The sequence below is a fragment of the Ovis canadensis genome, chromosome 9 (genome assembly GCF_042477335.2).
Source record: "Ovis canadensis isolate MfBH-ARS-UI-01 breed Bighorn chromosome 9, ARS-UI_OviCan_v2, whole genome shotgun sequence".
Lineage (NCBI taxonomy): Eukaryota > Metazoa > Chordata > Mammalia > Artiodactyla > Bovidae > Ovis > Ovis canadensis.
Window position 1 is genome coordinate 104485745 of NC_091253.1, and position 24091 is coordinate 104509835.

A 24091-nucleotide genomic window follows, 5' to 3' on the forward strand; every position below is an offset into this window, starting at 1 on the left:
ACACACCCCACACCCCCGCACACATACACCCCCACACACACCCACAGCCCCCCCCACACACCCCCACACACACCACACACACACACCCCACACATACCCACACACCCCCATACACACCCACACACCCACACCCCCTGCACACTCCCCCCACACATCCCCACACAGATACCCCCACCCCCACCCACCCCTGCACCCTCACCCCCACACTACCCCACCCACATCCACCCACCCCCACCCACACCCCCACCCACTCACCCCTTTGCATGTGAGCCATTCACTGGGCTGCTCTGATCCTACATAAGGTCTCTCTGGGATTTAGAAGGAGGTCCCTTGGGGTAGACTTTCTGGGAGGAGGCAGGGCACCGTGTGCCCTGGAGATCAGTTTTGCACACGAGGTAGAGAGAAGGCCCCTGGCTCCCAGCGCTCCTCGGCCTCGGCTGCAGGTCGTGCGGTGCACTGGCTCTGCGCGCTTCAGCCCTGCCCACTCAGTCACTGATCACTCGATCAATACCGATCGATGGGCTGTAATGCACTTTGAACGTTGTGGAGTATGGGTTAAACTGCCCACCTACATGTCTTCCAGTACCCAAGACTCAGAAAGTAGAGTTACAGGGGCCGCGAAGTCAGCTGGAGAGTCGCAATGGGATGAGAAGCAAAGGCAATCTGTTGGAGACTGATCACCCTTTCTAAACATTTTTCACTTGTATTAATATTTTAAATCAGCAAATTTTAGCCTTGTTAATTTCCACTAATATTTGTTTCAGGTATCTTTGGTTTTTATGCTTATCTTTATTAATCCTTCAATTTAATTAGGGCTTTATTTGCTCTTCTTTTTATGTCTCCTTTAAGTGAAAAAGTAGATCACTGATTTTTAAATCTTCTTTCTTAGGTAAATATTTATCTCTAATTCTTAGGTTGCATCCCACAGATTTTCATGTGGAAAATCTTCTTACTTTTATTCCCTTTCAACTATTTTTAAAATTTAAAATTTCCATTGTGATTTCTCATTTGACCCATGGATTAATTAGAAACATGTTGCTTAGTTTCCATTTTGAGTTTGTAAAGATATATTATATTATTAATTTCTAGTTTAATTCTGTTGTCAGAAAACATACTCTGCAAACTTTGAGTCTTTTGAAGTTTATGAGCTCTCATTTTAGGGCCTACTCATTTTATAATGCCTACTTTGTAAGAAAAAAATTTTTAAAGACGTATCCTGTAGTTATTGTATGTAGTGTTCAATAAATATCAATTAATAGTTGACAGAGTAGAATTATTACATTGTGTATATTTATTTATGATTGCTAAATTTTCTTGACTAGTTAAAGTGACAGTCACTCAGTTGTGTCCGACTCTTTGCGACCCCATGGACTATACAGCCCATGGAATTCTCCAGGCCAGAATGCCGGAGTGGGGAGCCTTTCCCTTCTCCAGGGGATCTTCCAGACCCAGGAATTGAACCAGGGTCTCCTGCACTGCAGGCAGATGCTTTACCAACTGCACTATCAGTTCAGTTCAGTTCAGTCTCTCAGCCGTGTCCGACTCTTTGCGACCCCATGGATTGCAGCTCGCCAGGCCTCCCTGTCCATCACCAACTCCCGGAGTCCACCCAAACCCATGTCCATCGAGTCAATGATGTCATCCAACCATCTCATCCTGTGTCGTCCCCTTCTCCTCCTGCCCTCAATCTTTCCCAGCATCAGGGTCTTTTCCAATAACTGAGCTGTCCGGGAAGCCCTAGTTGACCCTTTATTCTGAACTGTCTGAAACTCGAGGGGCGTGGGTCTTTTCGGGTGTGTGTTGTTGGTCCACCCTACTTGCGGCGCCCTCTCTTCAGGCGCCTTTTCTCGACTTTAGTCTCTGGCATTCCTGAACTCTTCTGCCCTTTGACACTTCATGCTAATAAGACTGTGGCTTTCCACTTGATTTCTAATCACAATGCCTGCACAGTGGGGAGTTCGCTCAGAGGAAGAAAGAAGTCACCAAGCTAACAGTAACACAACTAGGGCTTTATTTCTAACTTAGAGCTGTTTTCTCCTGTGTCGTGAGGCTAACAGAAAAGAGTGATAAACACTGATTTCCTCCAGGGTCTGTTTCTAAGTAGACTTCTTAACCAATCCTGAAAAGCCTTTTGGTTAGTCTAGATGTGAGGAGGTACTTTCTAGTGGTACTTTCACTGGAGAGAAGAAATTACGAAAACTAAGCAACGTCAACACCCTGGGCTGTAACATCAGCCCTGCTCTTAGTCTTTGCTTTCTTATCTGCAAATCTGTAGACACAGATCAACTGGCTGTAAAGTTCTCCCATAATATGGGTCTCTCGCTGTTATTCAGTTGCTAAGTCGTGGCCAACTCTGCCACCCTGCGAACAGCAGCGGGCCAGGCTCCTCTGTCCTCTGCTCCTGGAGTCTGCTGTCTCCCAGAAGTTAAAATGGATACTAAAGTACTAATGTAGATCCAGGAAAGGGCTTCCCAGGTGGCTCTGTGGTAAAGAACCCACCTGCCGATGCAGGACACGAGGGTGTGACCCCTGGGTCAGGAAACCCCCCGGAAAAGGAAACGGCAACCCACTCCAGTGCTCTTGCCTGGAGAATCCCATGGACAGAGGAGCCTGGCGGGCTGCAGTCCACGGGGTCATAATGAGCTGGACACGGGTTAGTGACTAAACCACAGAGTCCGGAAAGAGTTCGAACGTAAAGGTCATTTTGTTCAGTTCCCCTGCCACAAATCCAGGAATCCCTTCTGCAACATCTCTCACGGGTATAACGCAGCCAGCTTCTTTCTCAGACCTGCTAGTAAAAGGGCCAACGTGTCCTGAGTGTTGGAGCACGTTTCTGTCCAAATCCACGTCTGCGTGGCCCCCTCTGCTGATTCTGCTGCTATTTGCAGAAGCTGCACAGAAAATCTTGTTTTATCTTCCACGTGAAAGCCCTTCAAATACTTGACATCTATTACGTGCTTCTGATCCTCATTTTTCCTAGGCTTAATTCCTGCTGAATCATTCCCATGTCTTTCAAATGTTCTTTGCATGGGCTTGTCAACCAGAACTGCTAAGTCTATGAATTATTCTTAAGTCAAAAATTCCAAGTCTTCTTACGGTTGATGATTTTGAACCTGTACAGAGCTGTCATCTGGACAAGGATAAAAAATGGATAGGAATGTTCTTAGAAAAGTTTAAAGTAGTTCAGCCATGCGGATAATGGTGCCTGTGTCCTTAACTGGATCTTCTGTCTTTGTCTAAACATTTGTACCAAGTTTGTCCCACAGCCTTCCTGAGATGGGGTCTCTCATGAGTCTCTTCGTCCTCTAGTATCTACCCAAGTAGTAAATTCACTGATGATTTAACTGCCTTTGCCTTACATTCTTTCAGCCTGTTGCTAGCATGCTGCTAGTTAGAGCTTTTGGAGAGCTACCTGTGTTTCCAAGTACAGTATTTACATCATCACAATCCTATAAGGTAGATGTTTGCTTGGTCATTTTACAGATAAAGAAACCAAGTCATGGGGTGGTTAAACTGGTTAGTCGGGAGCCCCTAGCAAATTATTGGTGGATGCGTCTTCCTAGCGCCCAGATTTCTACTCATGGTTCCAGTCTGTGTTACCCCTGCTGTATTTCACACTTATTTCATCTAGTTCTGTAAATCTGCTTGTGGTCTTCTTTTTCAATAAAATTGTAAGCGAGCTGACACAGGGATCATATAGTAGGAAATTTTGTATCTCCCCTAGAGTAGAGTGGCTTGGTGGCTCAGAGGATAAAAAATCCGCCTGCAATGCGGGAGACCTGGGTTCCATCCCTGCATCGGGAAGATCCCCTGGAGAAGGGAATGGCAACCCGCTCCAGTGCTCTTGCCTGGAGAATGCCATGGACAGCAGAGCCTGGCAGGCAGCAGAGCCTGGCGGGCTACAGTCCACAGGGTCTCAAAGAGCTGGACACGACTGAGGGACTAACACGAGCAGAAAGCTAGTAGGACTCTCTGTAGTGACTGCTGGAATGAAAATTCTGAAGCTACAAACAACAGCCCCTCGCAGGGCCTGGTATCCCAGATGGCTGGCAGCAAGCTTCTGGCTTTCTCGTGTGTCAGTGCTGACTGAGTAGAGCACTGTCCAAGCCTTGCATGTGTGTGCGTGTGTGTGTGTAAGTCTGTGTGTGTGTGCATGTGTGTGTATGTGAGTAGTTTACACAAACTTTAGGATAAATATTTTAAGGGATTTTGATAAAACTGGCTTGCAGTTTTATCTGCTCCTTCTTAAACTTAATTGTATAAATAAGATTGGATAAGACAAACATATGAAGCAGAGGACGGGTCAGTTAGTCCTAATGGAGATAGTTTTAAGTTACTGATTGCATAATCGAGTAACAGTGTTTTGAGAAAACTTGTGCTAAACATTATCAACTTTCCCCAAACTGGGTTTATACCTTCTGTAGTAATACAGCTAAATGGCCATTTCTAACATGATGTTTTTAAGCCAAAAAAAAAAAAATTAAGGCAGCATTATTTGTTTTGTGCAAGGTTTTAGGCAGTGTTTCAGCAAATTAGGCTTTGACATTTTAAAAATATCTCAAAGCAGTTTAACAGAAATTGGAATTTTTTTCTCACCCCTATTTTACTGTCCAAATGAAAGACTTGGCATAAAACCTTGGGAAATTGAAAATTCCACTTCTCCCAATATGGTCTTACTTAATCTCACTTAAAATAAACAATAAGAAAGAAAGAATTTAAAGGAAAGCTATGGCTGCAATTTTCTTTCTGTATAAATAATATGCAAGGAAGGACTGGAACTGAAGCTGAAGCTCCAGTACTTTGGCCACCTGATGAGCTGACTCATTGGAGAAGACCCTGATGCTGGGGAAGATTGAGGGCAAGAGGAGAAGGGGATGGCAGAGGATGAGATGGTTGGATGGTGTCACTGACTCAGTGAACGTGAATTTCAGCAAACTCTGGGGGATGGTAAAGGACAGGGGAGCCTGGCGTGCTACAGTCCACAGGGTCACAGAGAGTCGCCCGTGTTTAGTGGCTGAACAACAGCCATAGTAAGTAGTTTTCAGAAAACAGTTGCCAAGTCAAGGGTAGCACCGATTCATTGGTCTGTTTGTTTATTTATTTACATTGTGTGAAATGCAGATCAGCTTCTAATGTGGCATGGTAAGCATTGCTTCACAATACCTGGACTGCACTGGACTGCACTGCTTTGATGAGAAGTGCTCTGGACCGCAGCTTGGAAAAGGACTTCCTGTCCTGTGTTAGCATAGTATTGCAGGATGCCTGAGAAAGTCCCCGCTCTTAAAGGGCAGGCAGAAAGGCAAGCTGCTTGCTCACCTCTCTCTTTGCCACGTTCTCGTTGAGCCTTGTGGGTATCATATTTGGGGAACAAAACCTTAGAGCATCTGTTCTGGGCTGAGAGTGATTCCACTGCTGCAGCTTTCCTTTGGGGGGCGTGGTCTTGGCCCTGATGGAGCTGATGCCTGCTCCTGTACCTGTTCAGACCCCCCGTATTCAGGCCTTGTCTACAGAAACGTCACTCACAGCCCTCTGGAGTGCGTGCGTGCCAAGTCACTTCAGTTGTGTCCGACTCTGTGACCCCGTGGACTGTAGACCACCAGGCTCCTCTGTCCATGGGGTTCTCCAGGCAAGAACACTGGGGCGGGTTGCCATGCCCTCCTCCAGGGCGTCTTCCCCACCCAGGGACTGAGCCCGGGTCTGCGGCACTGCAGGGGGACTCTTTACCTCTGGCACTGCCTGGGGAGTCCCACGACCCCTGGGATGACCCACCTCATCTTGTTCTACCTGCCTAGGCAGCGTTAGAGGTCTCGATGACTCGGGGCCTTTCTCGCTGTGTTTAATTTGGATCCTCCATTTGTCCCATTTCTTCTGTGCTCTGACAGATAGTTGGCTCACTAATCTGTAACAAATTAGTAATAAATTCATCCAGGCTCAAAAGCTATATATATTATATATAAAATAGCCACTCAATATGTTGCCCATTCCATTAGGGATTTTAAGGGGCTTCCTGTATGTGAATGCCCTAATTTAAAATATTCTTTAGTAATTAGCATTTTGGAAGTCTGGTAGGTAGGTTCGGGGAGATATTTTTTGGACCTCTAAATATAAACGAGTATATTCTTCATTTTTTTTATTATAGGGCCTTAATGTGATTATTTATGTGATTATTAAAGCATGTGTATCTTCCTTTAGTTGCAACACAAAAGAGTTGCATGGTAGACTGTCACTGGATATTATAAAAAGTAGTTGCCAAGAAAAATTTTTTATGAATGATTACTTGAAGGAATATAGTTTTCTTTGGATATACTGTGTTACCCTAGAATAAAACCAGATTAAATCTAAGTGCATGAATCATCTGAAATCATATGGTTTTGAAGGTTCATAGAGTTATCTTTTGCTACATTCACTGAAATAGCTCTTGTGCTAAAACGGCAATTAAAGCTTGTATGTGGCTGCCCAAGAATATCCCGAGGAAAATTAATGGCCTCAAATAAAGGATATTGCATTAAGGGCTAAATAAAGAAAAAGAACAACAAAACAACAAAAAACAAGAGCAGAAAAGCAAGAAAAGTACAGAACTAATACTGCAAGTTAAAAAAACTATCCTCAGAAAACCATAATCTGGACAGATAATTAGCTTGTCTGTTTTGGAGAGAAAGAGATAGGTAGGGGAACGTCAGTTTGATGCTGAGAGTGGGACCTTCCCCAGTGGCTCGGCTGTAAAGGGTTGGCTTGCAGTGCAGGAAACGTGCTTCAATCCCTGGGTTTGGAAGATCCCTCCGAGAAGGAATTAGCAACCCATTCTAGTATTCTTGCCTGGGAAATCCCATATTCAGAGGAGTTGGTGGGGTACAGTCCGAGGGATCACAAAGAGTCGGACACGACTCAGCAACAACAGTAAATGGAGCTATAACCAGCAACTATGTTGTCGACTGAGAGATCACACAGCTCTGTGCTAATAAAGGTGAAAACCAAAATGAAAAGATCAGGGGCGGGATGGGGAGGGAGGTGGGAGGGAGGTTTATGAGAGATCACACAGCTCTGTGCTAATAAAGGTGAAAACCAAAATGAAAAGATCAGGGGTGGGATGGGGAGGGAGGTGGGAGGGAGGTTTCAGAGGGAGGGGACATATGTATATCTGGGGCTGATTCGTGTTGATGTTTGGCAGAAACCAACACAATTCTGTAAAGCAATTATCCTTCAATTAAAAAATAAATTTAAAATTTTAAAAAAATTAGAAGGATAACTTCATAGGAAAATATCCAGACTGGAAAACCAAGAAGTAAATAAGCTAAGTAGATTTATAAATAAGACACAAGTTGTGTAGGAAATAGCCTCCAAAAGGGAATAGGCTCATACGATTTTCTCTCTCAAATTATTCTTTGGCTTTTAAAGAGTATGTAGTTCTCATGGTACTTAAGCTATTGCAGAACAATGAAAATATAGGAAACATTCTAACATTTTTAGAAATGAAGCTAGAATGATCTTGACACCAGACCTTTCAAGAAATGAATACTCTCAGTCAATTTTGGTTATTAACATAGATCTAGAAGAAAACAGATATACAAAATTGACATGATATAAAAGCAGTAACACGCAGATACAAGAAAGGTAAGTTAGCTTGGGCGGAGGGTTCCCTGAGGGCTCTTTAGACCCTAAAAAGTGTCTGAGTAGCAGATGCTAAAGGGACTCTTGGGTAATCCAGTGAGTTGCAGAGACAGCCCAGGATTGCAAAAATTCAGGCCTGGGGGCACTGTGAAGGCTTGCTCGCAGACCCCAGACAGACAGAACCTCGGAGGCCCTCGGACACGTCATTGCCCAGGTCTTGCCTCAGGGGACTCTTCCATCTCTAAAGACTTGACTGGTGTCAGTCTTACAGGAACTTTGGACGAGCAAGCAAAGGGCTGCATTCTTGCGAAGGTGCGGTGCTCCATGTCCTTACCACCCCCTAGACCTGCCACTGTGAGTTATGGGACCCTCCCAGAGGGACCCTGTGTGGGACCCTGTGTGGGCTCCTGTGCAGGGCGGTGTTCTGCAGAGAAGCTGCTAAAGAGGCCCCAGTCATCTCCTTCTTCAGTGAGCGCCGGGTAGAAGGACCACCGCAGAATTCACTGCGGGGAGGACTCAAGAAGCAGGCACCACGGCAGCGGCTCCTTAAGTGTGCAGCTAGCTGCCCCAGCATCCGCGCCGGATCCCAATCGCTCCGCGTTAGTGAAACAGGCCGATGACCATGTATTCCCAATCATTCTCTGCCTTTACAGCATCTTGTCAGAAATCTTCCTTATATTAGTTTATGTTTAGAGTGAAATATACAGTGCCCTAAGGAATGAGTTACTTCCTGAGAATACCAGCACATGTTGGCTTGTTTGCTGCCCCAGATGACTACATATATTTTATTTTCAGCCTTCTCAAAATACCCCTGTGCTCTGTGTTTCTAGGACTGCTGTTACATCCCATGTGGAAAACAAGAAATAAAATGAAGATTTTTCACTGCAAGATGCAGTACTGGGTGTTTCCAGCATTTTTTGTGATTACTTATCTTTGCACCATTGTCCAGGGTCAAGGTATGGAAAACTTACATGGGGGTCTGGGAGTCTAGCCATGGTGGTTCTGATGATCGTTTTTTATTTTATTTGCCTTACTAGTGCTTCACGGGTTCAGCTGTGTTCTTAGGCAGGGTCACATGTTGGCTTTTTCTCAATTTTACCAGCTGTTTACATGGTAGACATGTGGCACAACGTTGATGAAGTTACAGGTCACTAGCGGCTGAGCATATTGATTTTGCGGTAGATGGTTAAATAGCTCATGCTAATATGCTTCTGAAATGTCATGCAAATTTAATAACTAAAGTCAAATTTGCAAAATCAATTCTATTAATAAGGAACTGCCTATGTGTCTCGATCATGCCTTGTCTCTTTGAAAGAGTGTCTATACAATATTTCTGCCACTTCATACCTGGTCCTTATTGTTATTCCTTTCTTTAAAACTGAATGCACAGTCTAAAGGTTACTAAGGGCCTGACAGACGCTGAATAGGTTCTATGCAAGGAGAAAAGAACCCTCTGGCATACCCCATGCTAAATTTCCCTCAAATTTTAATTTCTCCTACTTATAGAACAAGAGTTCTCTAAATGCATTTAGTTAAAAAATGAGATAAAAGCTAAGGTCTTTTCTTGTTTGTTTGGGATTTTTGAAGATCACTTGGAAAAATAAGCCAAATAATTTTCTGCTGTTTCAGTACCTTTTGCTGAAGTCATTTCTTTGAGATAGCACCCTGAACTGTGTTTTGAAAGGGGAGATACTCTTGCTGCCCACGTGGCTCCATTTCCATCACTCAGAGATTTCTGGTTGCAAATAAAGTAAACTTTCTCTGCCCAACTTAAGCAAAAGGTGTATTTACTGGTAGATAGTGAAGTGGTTCATCCAATAGTTAAATAAGCTTTGGAAAGTGTAGGAATCCGGGAACACGCTGGATATAGTTTCTAGGAACTAGTGACCATTTGAGGGCATGTTTTTGGAATGAAATGTCAGAGCTGTTTTCCATCCTTCCATGGCTGGACACAAGTTTCAGATTCTTGGGAGAGTCTGCCTGACTGCTTTGAGTCATGTTCTCCCCGCTTCGCCAAGGGAGGATGGCTGACAGATAGCGCAGCCAAGGCTCCGTGCAGCGGGGAGGGCGTGCTGTTCCTTGGAAGAAAACCAAGGTGCTGTTGGAAATTCAGAAGGGAGGTGACTGTGGGTGGGGAGGAACAGAAGATCTTCATGTTAGCGTTCCTCGGTGAAAGGCAGTGTTTCAGGAGGGACTTCCCTGGTGGTAAAAATTAGTGTTTCAAGAAATTAACGAGACTATTCCATTAGAAATAAACATAGGTTGTCCCTTGCCAAAACAGCAAGATTTCAGTGGAGTTGAGTGGAAGTGAAAGGAAGGAAGGAAGGGAGGGAGGGCAGAAAATCAGTCCTTTAATGAACTGTCATGTTGTGAAATGAAATTTCCTAAGTACCTGATAACAGTGAGGCTCTTTTAGAATGAAATAAACATTCCTTTTCTGCCTTTGAGCTTTGATTTCTATGAGGATGATTGTAGTGAAAATCTTTAAAGAAAAATCTTCCCTCTCAAAAGAAATACAGCACCGCAAAATAAAAATATCCCTGTACTTTCAGCAACGAGCCTGACCCTGCAGTCAACAACTGGACACTCCTTAGTCCCCCCTGGCAGTCCCCCTTTGGAATGAAGGTTGTATTTTCACAAATGTTGTAACTGGCCCTAGCTCACATAGAATGCCTGACGTCACTGTATGAAAGATGAGTTTGCTGGCTTACTCTGGGTTCTCAGCGTGTGCCAGAAATCAAGCTTTACATTTACTTTTTGTCTTTTTTAAGAGGAGTAAATTTTAACTGTTGAGTGGAGGTTGGAAGGAGGCTTGGCGGGAGTGGATCTATGTATATATAGCTGACTCACTTTCTTGTATAGCACAAAGTTTTTCTGTTGTACAGAAACTAGCACAGCATTGCAAAGCAATTATACACCAAGGGGAAAAAAAGAGAGAGAAATAACTGAGTCCATCTACAACTGCATCAAAAAGAAAAAAATACCTTGAAATTAAAAGAAAAAAAGATTTAACTGACACAGATTAACTTTTGAGTCAAGTTCATGCAAGCATCTATATTTATTACTGGAGTTAAGTACATATACTTATTGAAGGGGCTCCTGAGTGCTTGCAGAAAGAAAAATCACGGCTCTGGTATTAAATATACTCACCTGTTTGGTCCGTGAGATGAGAACGGTGGCCTCTGCACTGCGCTGGCAGTGTTCCTGTCGACCTTTCTGCCCTCGCCTTGGCGGAAGTCCCAGTGCTGTCCAAACGTACAATTGGAGCTGTCTTTGAAGCTCGAAGCTGTGACCTCACGCTGCTTTCTTTCTTTTCTAGCTTTTTTTCCCTAAAGGCAAAAACCTGAAGGAAATGTAAACTTTGTGTCTAACCAAGATTTCCTTTTAATAACTGTGAGACTGTTTATGCATACATAGGCAATAGATGGGTTCTGTTGATAAAAGAAAATGGCAATATTGCGTTTTGCTGGTAGTTGTAATGGGACCATCATCGTATAAACCATTTGTAAGTTGTTTTTGAACGTTGATGGGTTGGGTTGTTACCTTTGCTTCACTTTTATTTCCTGGAATGGTTCAATGGAAGATATTGCCATTCTGGGTTCTGGAGCGCCATCCATGATCTCTGGGTGTGATCTGGTATCTGCGTGTGGTCACCCTCATCACTTCTCCTGGAGGTTCAGAAGGTCAGCTGTTGACTAAAGATGTTGCAGGCTAAAAGCTTGCATTTAAAGAACAGTGGCCTGGGTAGAACATACTACAAAGATTTCTAATATTTAACCTAGGAATCCTGAGTGTTAGTTCTCTGCCCTCCTTGAGATGTCGGGCAGGACGCCTGGGTGCAGATAGATCGGGCGATCCTTCGGGGACTGCCCAGATGGCAGCCTCCCCTCTGCTTGCACTCTTCACTCGACGCTTCCCAGGCGTGCCTGCCCCCTGCCTCCTAAGCATTCATGCAAAACCTTGCAGTAAGCTCGGCCAACCATGTCCACCAGCCCACTGGCAAGGCTTGGCTCAGAAAGTGCATGTACTGTTTAGCATTTAAAATTCTTATTTTTAATTTTCTTCTGTAAATAATAAGAATCTATCTATAAGTAGATTTTTCTCCCCAAGTTCCAGAGGAAGCAAACGAGTATCAGTTGCTCTGTTCATCCAAATTTAGGTTTCGCCAACCTTCTCTTGTAGCTCAGAATAGTAGTTCTTGTGATAAATCCATACTTTCCCATAAGCTGGAGAAATGTAGACTCGTTCATGTCAAACTGAGAATAGGAAGCTAGTGTGTTTATTGCCTGACGAGCATTCTTTACTGAAATGTAGCAAAGGGCAAGTAGAAAGAGAACACTGCTCTTAAAGTTGTGTTCTTAGGCACTCACTGATTTCAGATGAGCGGAGAGCTTGATGAGGAGTAAATCGCTCATTCTTCTAGCTCAGTGAAGGGTGACTTCTTAATATAAATCTTCTCCTGAAGAAAAAGAGCATTTTGTTTGGGGTCAAAGATGGTCATGAGCCAGTATGTGAACCTGGATGAATGTCTTAGCGTCTTCTTGCTCCCCTTATGCATAAAATCGGGACAGTGATGGACTGTTGTGAGTGTTAAATAAGCTTTAGAGATCATCCATTAGATGAAGTAAGGCTGGATGGGAACAGACCTTTGCTGTGCACATCACAGATCATGCCCATCATCCTCTTTAACACTGTCGCTCATTCTGTGCCACCTTTTCTAAGAACAAGGCTTTGAATGGAGCAATCACTTGCTCAAGATTATTCATCTAATAATTGACAGGACTGGGAACCAAACTAACATCTAAAGCCCGCATAATACTACATACCTATTGAAATGAGTGTTTCTTTCCTTCCCCAGACTCTGTCGTAAAGTGGGAAAGAAAGACCAGGCATAGAAGTAGGTAATAAGGGCTAACTTTTCTGTCAAGAATTAAATTTTCTTTTGTGACAAACTAATTTATATATTATACAGTAAAAATCTTATGAAAGTATTTCTTTTGAAATTCTGGAACATTGATGTAGAGTTCCAGGAACATGTTTTGAAGTTTGAATGACTTACACAAAAAAGCAGTATAGACCTTTTTAGTGAACTATTGGGAAGGATTGACCTTACTATAATATGTCTGTAATAGCCTTAAATTATCATATCATAAAAATTACTGAGTTAATGAAGTGGAAACCTAAAGGCAGAAAACAGATCACGGTCTGCCTAGATTACAACAGTTCATGTGTTCAGAGCAGAAACGTTCATCCTTGTAACATAATAAAACTACTTTGCAAGGTTGGCTCCATTAAGCTAGACGAGGGTGTTACAGTCTAACCCTAAATCACAGTTGTTTGCACAGGATCAGTTCAGTTCAGCTCAGTTCAGTCACTCAGTCGTGTCCGACTCATTGCAACCCCATGGACCGCAGCACGCCATGCCTCCCTGTCCATCACCAACTCCCGGAGTCCACCCAAACCCATGTCCATTGAGTCGGTGATGCCATCCAGCCATCTCATCCTCGGTCGTCCCCTTCTCCTCCGGCCCCCAATTCCTCCCAGCATCAGAGTATTTTCCAATGAGTCAACTCTTCGCATGAGGTGGCCAAAGTACTGGAGTTTCAGCTTCAGCATCATTCCTTCCAAAGAAATCCCAGGGCTGATCTCCTTCAGAATGGACTGGTTGGATCTCCTTGCAGTCCAAGGGACTCTCAAGAGTTCAAAAGCATCAGTTCTTCGGTGCTCAGCTTTCTCTGTAGTCCAGCTCTCACATCCATACGTGACCACTGGAAAAAGTACACAAGATCAGCACTACTTGGCAAACGCTTACCTCTCAAGTCAGAAACAAATGCTCTTGGGTTTGTTATTTTGCAAACAGATCACTTCACTAACGGGCTGCAGAAAGAACGTGAAGTCTTGAGTATTCAGATTACGTTAGTTTGGCTTTTCAGTTTGACAATGAAAGCTTAAAAGCCGTTTAACAACTTTGTTTTTCCTTTTCAGTCCCTCCACCCACAAGGTTAAGATATAATGTGTTATCTCATGATAGTATCCAGATTTCATGGAAGGCTCCAAGAGGGAAATTTGGTGGATACAAACTTCTTGTGACTCCAGCTTCAGGTAAAAAAATCAACTGTGTTTTAGAGTATTAGCAACTTTTGGTGCACAGGAAATGAAAATGTATAGTGCTAAGTGTTGCTTTAATCTCACTTGAAAGACTTTTGTTTTATTTAATCTTTTGAGCTTGAAATCTTATCCTCTACTCAACAAAATAATATTGCCTCAAATCTAAAGACTAGCTATGGGGCTCACCATAATTTTCATACTATCAAAAATCCTCACTACCTCTGTTTCAACATGGATGAATACCTTTGGTCTCTGGACACTTGAAAGTTACCTCCAGCGCTTGCGACCAGCTGAGTAAATTATGATTAATTATGTTGTTCTTTAGTCGAGTTATGTCCGACCCTTTTGCAACCCCAGAGGTTATAGCCTGCCAGTCTCCTCTGTTCATGGAATTTTCTGGGCAAAAATACTGGAGTGGGTTGTCATTTCCTCCTCCAGGGGATCTTCTCCAGCCAGGAATCAAACCTGGGTCTCCTGAGTCTCCTGCGTTGGCAGGCAGATTCTTTACCATTGAGCCACCTACGATTAATTAGCTTAATAGAATATTGTTCAGCAATGATGCATTAAGTTATAAACTCTAAGTAGACACAGCGGGCATAAATGACGCATTAAAGCAAGAAAAGCAGAAGTTACACACACTTATTGATCATGAGGATCAAACAGTTGTGTAAAACTTTTCACAGTTAAATTTTGGTTGTGTTTTTCCTTTCTCATTTCATGTTTTTGATTTATAATCAACTGAAACAGTACACGGCACGTTGGGAACTACCTGGCGGTTAGGACGTGACGTTCTCGTTGCCAAGGCCCTGGGGTTCAGTCCCTGGTCAGGGGACTAACACCCTGCAAGCATGCAGCATGGCCAAAAAGAAAGCACAGAAACTCCAGGCTCGCAGAGGGCGGCTGCGGCGCGGGCCTCCTTCCGGCTGGCCGTCGGTGTCTCAGCGCCCCGGCTTCCTCTTCCGTGGGGCCTGCGGCGGGAGTGGTGCCCGCCTCACGGGGCTGCCGCGAGGCTTGAAGCTCAAAACGTGGTCTGGGGACGGCAGCGAGGACAGATACAGCATGTGGGGCCCGCAGCCTGCCCTTTGCGCTGGCACGCTCGCGGGAAGGGCTGGTCGCGGGGACTAAACGGGCCGGGAAACGGAGCGCAGCAGCGCGCGGCGATCCGGGCTCAGTAAGCCTTAGCCGTGGCCGTAGCAGAGAAGCTCCGCGGCGTAGCTCTCAGGCTCCCTTCTGCCCATAAAATCCAATTCCGCACAGTACGTAAATACTCAGTAACAGCCTGTTTCTGTAACGTGTATGTGTTCATATAAACGTAATGTTTGCTCCTTCTGTTGGTGGTAAAAATGGTCACACAGCTGGGCTCCCTTCTGTTGGAGGCCTCATCCCAACTCATTTAAAGAGGAGGACATGCTCCATTACTTCTAAGTGGGGACATCTTACTCTGTAGTGGATTTAAAATCTCAAACAAATAGGCAGACGACATGTTTGGCTTCTTGCTTGGTCACTAGAAAGAAACCTTTCCTGATTAGCACGTGTCAGGCACAGCCTCCGTAGAATGACTCTGGTTCAGAAGACGTACACTCTCGCCATGTTAACCCATGGAAGTTGACTCAGTCATGGACGGCTTTACTTTATTCTCAAGCCTCCGTTCAGAGTTTTCATTGTAGAACACTGCCCGATTTTTAACTAACTTTGACTTCTAAAAATGCACTTTGTTTTCTAAACCATCATGGGAAATTTAAGAGGCTCTTGAACATTATTGTGATGCTAAGGGTCAGTATATAAGTCCCTTATTTGTGGTACCTCTGAGAATTCCCTTTGTCTTAAAAAGTAATTAGTTTCCCTCCAAGTAATCAGTAGGTTTATTTTTTGGATTGATTGCTGGTAACACCAGACTCTTCAGTACTCCAAGCAAGTGTGACTGAAGGATCAGACCCTTAGAAGTGACGTGAAGGACTTCCCTGGGGGTGCAGTGCCTGGGAATCCGCCTGCCAACGCAGGGGGCCCGGGTTCAATCCCTGGTCCAGGAAGACCCCACGTGCCGTGGAGCAGCTGGGCCTCTGTGCCACGACTGCTGAGCCCGTGTCCTGCAGCTCCTGAAGCCCGCCCACCCATGGCCTGTGCTCCACAGCGCAATATGTGCACGCGTGCTAAGCCACTTCAGGCATGTCTGACTCTTTGTGACCCCATGGACTGTAGCCCACCGGGCTCCTCTGTCCATGGGGTACTCCAGGCAAGAACACTGGAGCGAGTTGCTGTGCCCTCCTCCAGGGGATCTTCCCGACCTGGGGATCGAACTCGTGTCTCCCCGAGTCTGTTATGTCTCTTGTGTCGGCAGGCCGGGTTCTTTACCAGTAGTGCCCCCTGGGAAGCCCCCGCAACAAGATAAGCCACCGCAGTGAGAAGCCTGCTCACCACAGCTAGAGGAAGCCGCAAAAGCAGTGAAGACCCAGTGCAGACAAGAATAAGTAAACAAATAAAATGAGTTTTTTTTTAAAAAGAAATGACTTGGGTGGTTTTTGAACCAACCTCAGCCTCACCCCTCGGCCATCTCTGCTGTAGCGTCTCTAAAAGCAGACCTCTACTTCCTGCTCAGACACCCCAGTGACAAACAGAAATGGAGGAAGAAAGCAGATAGTTTCTCCATGAAGACTGGGTTTATTTTCCATGGCGACCCAGCGTCCATACTGCCGTGACCCAAGCCAGTAAGACAGTCTTGACACTCTCGTATCCACGTGATCAAACCTAAAGTAAACGGAGTAAATAAAAGGAGTCATAAATGCATCTAGACGCAGGATGTTTGTAGCTGTTTTAACACTAGGAGATGAGCTCTGCGCATTGTTTATACCAGTCTTTCCCAAAGCACTTTCCGTGATCTTTAGCAGGATGTGATAGCTGTTATATAATCAAATGGTTTAATGGTCAGATAAATTTGAAGAGTGCCATTCTAAGCAGAGCTGAAGCTTTTTTATTACAGGATTCTCAAAGTCTTTAAAATAGTATACTGTCTGCCTCTCAGAGAGGAATTCTAGTACACAGTTTTTCTAAGGCTTTTTTTTTCTTCTTAGTGAAACACGTAGTGAAAGATTCATCTGATGCACTTTGTCAAGGATGAGTTTTAAATGATAGGTGTTTCTGAAACCAAGTTTAGCCTCTTGGACATAAACGCATGTATGGAGGTGGGGTTTGGCAGGAGACAGGCTCAGCTCTGCCTTACAGTGGTGGGCAGCAGAGGTGATAGGATCATCGTTTTTCAGATTTAACATAACTAATTTTATCTTATTGAGTGCTAAGTCACTTCAGTTGTGTCCGACTCTTTGTGACCCTATGGACTGCGGCCCTCCAGGCTCCCCTGTCCACGGGATTCTCCAGGCGAGAATGCTGGAGGGGGTTGCCATGCCCTCCTCCCCGGGATCTTCCCCACCCAGGGACTGAACCCGCGTCTCCTGTGTCTCCCGCATTAGCAGGCGGGTTCTTTACCGCTAGAGCTACCTGTGATTAAAATGCACTGTAGCCTGTGTTATACTTGATTAATTCAGCAAATTCCTGGCCCTTTTGCTGCTGCTGCTGGAGGAGCAGTTTTAGGTTAATTTTCCTCTTCTCAGGCAGTAACCACTGCCAGAAATAGAGAAGAATGCATGTCTGGAGCTTTGCTTTCAAGTTGATACTGAATCACTAGCATTTTCAGCAAAACTTAGAGGTCAGTCTGGTTTGATGGAGAGACCATGGGAGTTTGGGATCTTTTCCAGGAAGAAGCTAACTTTTAAGTAGCCAGACTATGAGTGGTTCCTTCAGCATGCTGAGCCAGTGATGCTCAGATTCAGGGTAATTCAGCCGCTAATAATGCTTCAGAGATGCTTTGACTCACTTTGGAGAGGCCGTGGGGAACGTGCCAGTGTCGGTGACTGCGTTCAGCCCGTCCGTGTCCTCCCCGTCACTTTCAGGTGGCCTTCTTTCCTCGCAGACTGTGTCTGACACTCAGGGCTGACTGTCTTCCGATCTCAGGCCGCGGCTTTCCCTAGTGTGTCAAAGCAGCAGTGCGTGTGCCAAAGATGTTCGTGAATGTGTTTCACCTACTTTATTTTGTTTTATTTTATTTTTGGTCTCACCTGCTTTAGACAACTGTTTAAGTTGTCTGATGCAGAGAGTATAACTGGAAATGAGGATGGAAATTATACGAAAGAGAAGTAGTATGCCATACTCACCATTAAACCTGTTTTTAAATATCTTCACCTTTAAAATCTAGATTCCTGGTTAATGAAATTTCTTAATGGGCACAGTTAATGTACTTCTTAGAACTGATTTATCTTTCTGTTTTATTTTAGGTGGAAAAACCAATCAATTGAATCTCCAGAACACTGCAACGAAGGCAATCATTCAAGGTCTTATGCCGGACCAGAATTACACGGTTCAGATTATTGCATACAATAAAGACAAAGAAAGCAAGCCAGCCCAAGGCCAGTTCCGAAGTACGTATTTGCAGAATAGAGTGCTGCCCTGGGACTCGGTTCCAGGGCTGAGTCCAAGTCCGTGGTACATGTTGTGCCGGGTTGGCCCTGGATTGTTTGGATCTGACCAGACCTTAGGAGGCCCTCAGTCCAGCCCCCGGGGCTCCTTCTGTCTCTGGTGCGCTCCCGTCGCTTCCTCTGCCCCTTTCCCTGCACGGCTGCTCGTCCTTTCAGGCTCAGTTTACATTCTTTTTATTGGAACATGGTTGCTTTACGATGCTGTGCCCGTATGTTTGCTCTGTGTCTCTTTCTGCTTCGCGAATAGGTTCGTTTGCACCACTCTTCTAGATGCACACGTGCGTGAGTGTACGGCGCTCGCTCTGTGTCACTTCGCTCTGTATGGCAGCCTCTAGGTCCGTGCGCATCTGTGCGCATGGCCCAGCCTCGCTCCTCGTGGCTGGGTGGCCTTCCCTCGCGCGTGTGAGCCTCCTCTCCGTCCACTCCTCTGCTGATGGACGTGCAGGTCGCTTTCGTGTCCTGGCCACTGTAAGTCGTGCTGCGGTGAACAGTGAGGTGATGTGTCTTTGGAATTATGGTTTTCAGTATGGAAGTGCCTTAAAAAATTAAAAATGGATCTGCTGTATGACTCAGCAATCCCACTCCTGGGCAGATACCCAGAGAAAACCATAATTCCTTAAGTGTTGGTTTTTAAATCCTCTCCCTGACACTGTCCCTGAGCCTTATCCAGACATATCAGCTACCAGTACATAATAGCTGCTCAGTAAATGCTTTTAGGACTCTGTGGAAGAAGGTGCTGTCTCTGCTGCAGGAGTGGTCTGGAGAGAGAGTGGATGGGCGATGTCTTCATATCTGAGTCAGCTCTCAGATACTGAGTTGGTCAAAGGACTGGCGTCCGGAGACACTCTAAGCAGAGGGGAACGCTCTGAGGCGGCCCCATCCATGATGGCCCTGTTCTCTTAGGAAGCTTTTCCTTATGTTGGATTTAAAAGTTATCCGCAGAGGTCCTGATTCATTTGCCTTTCAGGAGATGTTCGTTCATTCACTAAGTTTTTTTTTTGTCACTTAAGTGTATATTGCACGGCTACTAAGTGCCAGGCCCTATTCTCGGCACTGGGAACACGGCACGGCCCTGCCCCCGGGACCTTATAGTGTAGGGACCAGAGATCGCAGCAGCCCCTCTTCCTGGAGGCGTCTTGTCTGGTGTGCGGGCCGAGCCCTGTGTGCCGTGCGTGTGAGCAGGACAGGTCGGCCCTGGTTAACTTCCTCTGTCACTTCATCGTTAAGACAGACTCCTTGAAACACCCCCAGCTCAACATTAAGTACAATTTTAAACCTAAAAAATTGACAGAATTGTAAAATCAACCCCCGAATACCCATCAGTGGCTTCAACAACTAACCATTCATGGTCAGTCTTGTCAGTCTATACCCCAACAGCCCCCTCTCTCGTATGATTTTGATGTAAATCCCAGACATCATGTCAGACAACAGTAGCTTAATTTTTAATTTGTTTTAATTGGAGGATAATTGCTTTGTGATGTTGTGTTGGTTTCTGCCGTGCAGCGGTGTGCATCAGCCGTACACACACGTCCTCCTCTGAACCTCCCTCCCACGCCCAGCCCGTCCCACCCCTCTGCGTAGTCGCGGAGCGCCGGGCGGAGCTCCCCGGGTCACACGCAGCTTCCCAGCTGTGCTACGTGTGGGGATGCGTGCGTTCCGATGCTGTTCTCTCAGTCTGTCTCACCCTCTCCTTCCCCCACTGTGTCCACACGTCCGGACTCTGAGTCTGCAGCTCCATGCTTGCCGCTGCAAATAGGTTCAGCAGAAAAGGTTTCTAGGTTCCATATATGTGTTAATGTTCAATATTTTTCTCTTTCTGACTCACTTCACTTTGTACAACAGGTCGTAGGTTCATCCACCTCACTAAAACTGACTCAAACGTGCTCCTTTTTATGGCTGAGTAATATTCCATTGTATGTATATGCACCATGACTTCTTTGTCCATTCATATGCCGATGAACATTTAGGTTGCCTGCATGTCCTAGATATCGTAAATTGTGCTGCAGTGAACACCGGGGTGCCTGTGTCTTTTTGAACTATGGTTTCCTTAGGATATATGTCCAGTAGTGGGATTGCCAGGTCGTATAGTAGTTTTATTCCTAGTTTTTAAAGAAAAATCTCCATACTGTTCTCCATGGTGGCTGTATCAATTTACATTCCTACCAACAGAGCAAGGTGGTCCCCTTTTCTCCACTTCCTCTCCAGCATTCATTGTTTGTAGACTCTTTGAGGGCCATTCTGACCGGTGTGACATGATACCTCAGTAGTTTTGATTTGTGTTTCTCTAATAACGAGCGATGTTCAACTAACAGTAGCTTTTTAAAGGGTTAATCCACAAACCGGGGAGCCCATGGGTTCTAGACTCTATGTTCATCAGTGTTCTTTGTGGATTTTTCTATCCCCCTTCCTTTTCTTCTTTCTCTTCTAAATAACATTTTATAAGTTGTATTTTGTGATTTTTTTCTTAAAGAAAAAAACAACAAAACTCTGTTAACCTGCTACCTCTTGAAACTTCTGAACAAAGACATTTGGCCAATCCACCTGTCAGCAGGACATACAGCTGTCTTAAAATGTTACATTCTTTTGAGGGTCACATGTCTGAAAGCTCTGGGAAAGGGTTTCGTGTTATTTTCACTATAAATCAGCCTCTGTCTCATTTTATTGGCGCTGTGCTTCAGTCTCTGGCCTGACATTCCAGCGTGAGTAAGGGAAATAACTTTCCTTAACGTTTGTGAGAAGCAGGAAAAAGGACAAAGAGAAACGATTCATTTCACTTTAGTCTCAAGGTTTAGAACGATTGACGATGGCAGATATTCCACTGACTTAGCAGCGTAAGAAGCATGCTGCTGCTGCTGCTCAGTCGCTTCAGTCGTGTCCGACTCTGTGCGACCCCATAGACAGCAGCATATAAGCAGCCTTAAAAAGCTTTGTTGATAGTTGTTTCCTCAGAAGATTTAAAAGGAAATGCATTTGCTTTCAGCTTGCTTAGCTCTGCTGAAATAATCTTAGTGAAGCCGTCTAGTTGCTTAGTTAGATAAATTATATGAAGCATATATATATATATACACACACACTTGGGTGGGAGCGTGCTTCCCAGGTGGTGCAAATGGTAAAGAGCCCGCCTACCGATGCAGGAGACGTAAGAGTTGCAGGTTCGATCCCTGGGTTGGGATCCCCTGGGGAAGGAAATGGCCACCCACTCCAGTACTCTTACCTGGAAAATCCCATGGACAGAGGAGCCTGACAGGCTGCAGTCCATGGGGTTGCAAAGAGTTGGATACAACTGAAGTGACTTAGCACACATATAGGCATACGTATATATTTTTCAACTTTGATATTTTTATTGGCAATATAGAGAGCTTGCTGCTGCTGCTGCTGCTAAGTCGCTTCAGTCGTGTCCGACTCTGTGCGACCCCATAGACGGCAGCCCACCAGACTTCCCCGCCCCTGGGATTCTCCAGGCAAGAACACTGGAGTGGGTTGCCATTTCCTTCTCCAGTGCATGAAAGTGAAAAGTGAAAGTGAAGTCGCTCAGTCATGCCGGACTCTTAGCAACCCCATGGACTGCAGCCCACCAGGCTCCTCCATCCACGGGATTTTCCAGGCAAGAGGACTGGAGTAGGGTGCCATTGCCTTCTCCATAGAGAGCTTAGTTCTTCCCAAATAACGTTTTATAGGATGAGATTAAAATAACTTTGTTTGGAAGGCTTCCTTTCCCACTTTGCATTTCAGTTATGTGTTGGCTTCCTGTGAGGGGGAGCCAAACGCTGGCCTCCTCCCTGGAACCCTTTCATGCTTGGGTCCAGGAAGGTGAGAGTCCAGAAAAGCCCTGTGGATGTGGGTTTGAAATTAGTGTAGGGATTCAAGTTCTTCATAAGTCAGTCTTCTGATACGCAGGGAAAATAAGGAACAGTCTTTGGATTTTCAGGTGCGTGTATTTGGGCCTTTAAGTAGTTAAAGCAGTTTAAGGACTTCTGCAGAGGGGGAGATGATCTGTGCCTATCACTGTGTTCATTAACTCCCATCAGCACACAGTAGGGCTTGTTGGTTGTTGTTGTGATTAATCCTGCTTTGCTCTTGACAGTCTGTTTTCTAATTGATTTTGCCTCCTCGCTGAGCAGCTTGGTGTGACCCGTGTGTTACATCTTATGTGGGACCTAACAACCCAGTTCAAAATGACTTATTGCTTCTTTCTCCCCCTTGTTCATCTGTAGATGGATTTTGGCCTATTTTAGCAAACATTTTTTTGGCCACTATTTTTCTCTTTGGAACTAATTTTGCTAATCTCTGCCTGCAAAATCTTGCTCATATTTCAAAGTTTGGCCCAAATGTCACCTTCCTGGTGAAATTTCCCAGAGTCTCCACTTTTGCAATTTTTCTTTCCCAGACCTATTTCTACTCTAGCACAACTCTCCTCCCATCAGAGTTGCAGACTTATGTTCTTTTAGGGAATGTAAGCCGTCTGAGGTCATGGCCTATGTGTGGGTGGGGTTGAAGATGTGGATTTGGAAGTCATCCAAGGAGCGGGGAGATAAAATTGTAGGTGGGGTATGCAGAGATATGTGGCAAATGTTGTTTATGATTCTGTTTCAGGAATGGAAGCAGAAAAATGTTCCAAAGAATGAGAATGTAAACGGGGGGCTGAGAGGAACATGAAAAAACCCAGGATAAGGCTTTTGTAAAAATTGAGAAAGAAAAGAATTTAAAGGAAGGGGTGTTCCAAAGTGGTTAACCCTTATAAAGAAATCAGAAGATGAGGTCTAAAAAATGGATTTAGAAAATTAGAACATCAGTGGAAATAGAAGGATTAAGGCAGCTTGTATTTATTATGATTTTTAATCGTGGAATTTAATCTCAAGTACCAGAAAGCCAAGAAAGGCTTCTAAGGGAAGGAATCATAGGTAAGTGGTAAGTCTCAAGCCTTTTTAGCGGTGGGAAGCCGATAGAAAGAAGAGGAGGAAGAGATGACGAAGGCAGGATTCACGGAGTGAGCCTGGAGAAGACAGGGAGGATGGTCCAGAAAACCGCTGCTTACCCTGCAGAGCTCACCCTCCAGCACGGTTGCTGGTCCCCATGAAGTGAACGCAGTAACTAGGCGGAACATCTTGCCGTGAGATCGCCTCCTCCATTTCACAGGGAGTTCCATTTGTGCACGTGCTGGTGCCATTCAGGGGTGACTCAGGGCCTTCCCTGGTGGCTCAGACAGTAAAGAGTCCGCCTGCAACGTGGGAGAGCTGGGTTCGATCCCTGGGTGGGGAAGATCCCTGGAGAAGGGAATGACTACCCACTCCAGTATTCTTGTCTGGAGAATTCCATGGACAGAGGAGCCTGGGCTGTAGTCCATAGGGTTGTAAAAAGTCAGACATGGCCAAGCAACTAATACTAACTAACAAATAACTTAAGGCGCCAAACCGTAGCGAGAAAGCTGCCATGGAGAGAAGTAAAGCTAGTGGGGCAGATTGGATCGAATGTACCCAAGGCCCAAGCGCCATTGTGGGTCCTGAATTTCTCATAATGGAAGTGATGAACAAGTACTACTTTTTATTAGTAGGAAGTTTTTTTAAGTTTGAAAGAAAATCTTTATGGAGTTCTCCATCTTTTATTGCAGATAGACCAACTTCAAATGAGGGTATATGTGGCTAAGACCTTTCTAGAGCAGGGGCCACTCACAGGCCTCCTAGAAATCTGAAGACATGGCTTAAACCCTATGCCAGCACTTTCTGATTTTATAGATACGTTTTACCTCCTTAGCCTGCTGGTCCTTCATTCCATCATGTCTGAAATGGGGCTAATCTTGCGACTTTATGTTATATAGATTAAATTTGATACATCTGCCCGTAGTGAATACT

At 44.9% G+C, this 24091-nt stretch overlaps 1 protein-coding gene across 8 annotated transcripts in view; it reads left to right on the forward strand.

Annotated features, from left to right (window-relative positions):
* Positions 1-24091, forward strand: part of COL14A1 (collagen type XIV alpha 1 chain) — a 225195-nt gene that overhangs the window by 7030 nt on the left and 194074 nt on the right. For all 8 annotated transcript variants that reach the window (XR_011259104.1, XR_011259103.1, XM_069600762.1 and 5 more), the window contains exons 2-4: positions 8439-8564; positions 13594-13710; positions 18042-18185. Coding sequence is in view for 6 of the 8 variants with exons in the window: in XM_069600762.1 (XP_069456863.1) it covers positions 8456-8564; positions 13594-13710; positions 18042-18185 (370 nt within the window). In the remaining 2 variants the exon portion in view is untranslated. The remainder of the gene's footprint in view (positions 1-8438; positions 8565-13593; positions 13711-18041; positions 18186-24091) is intronic.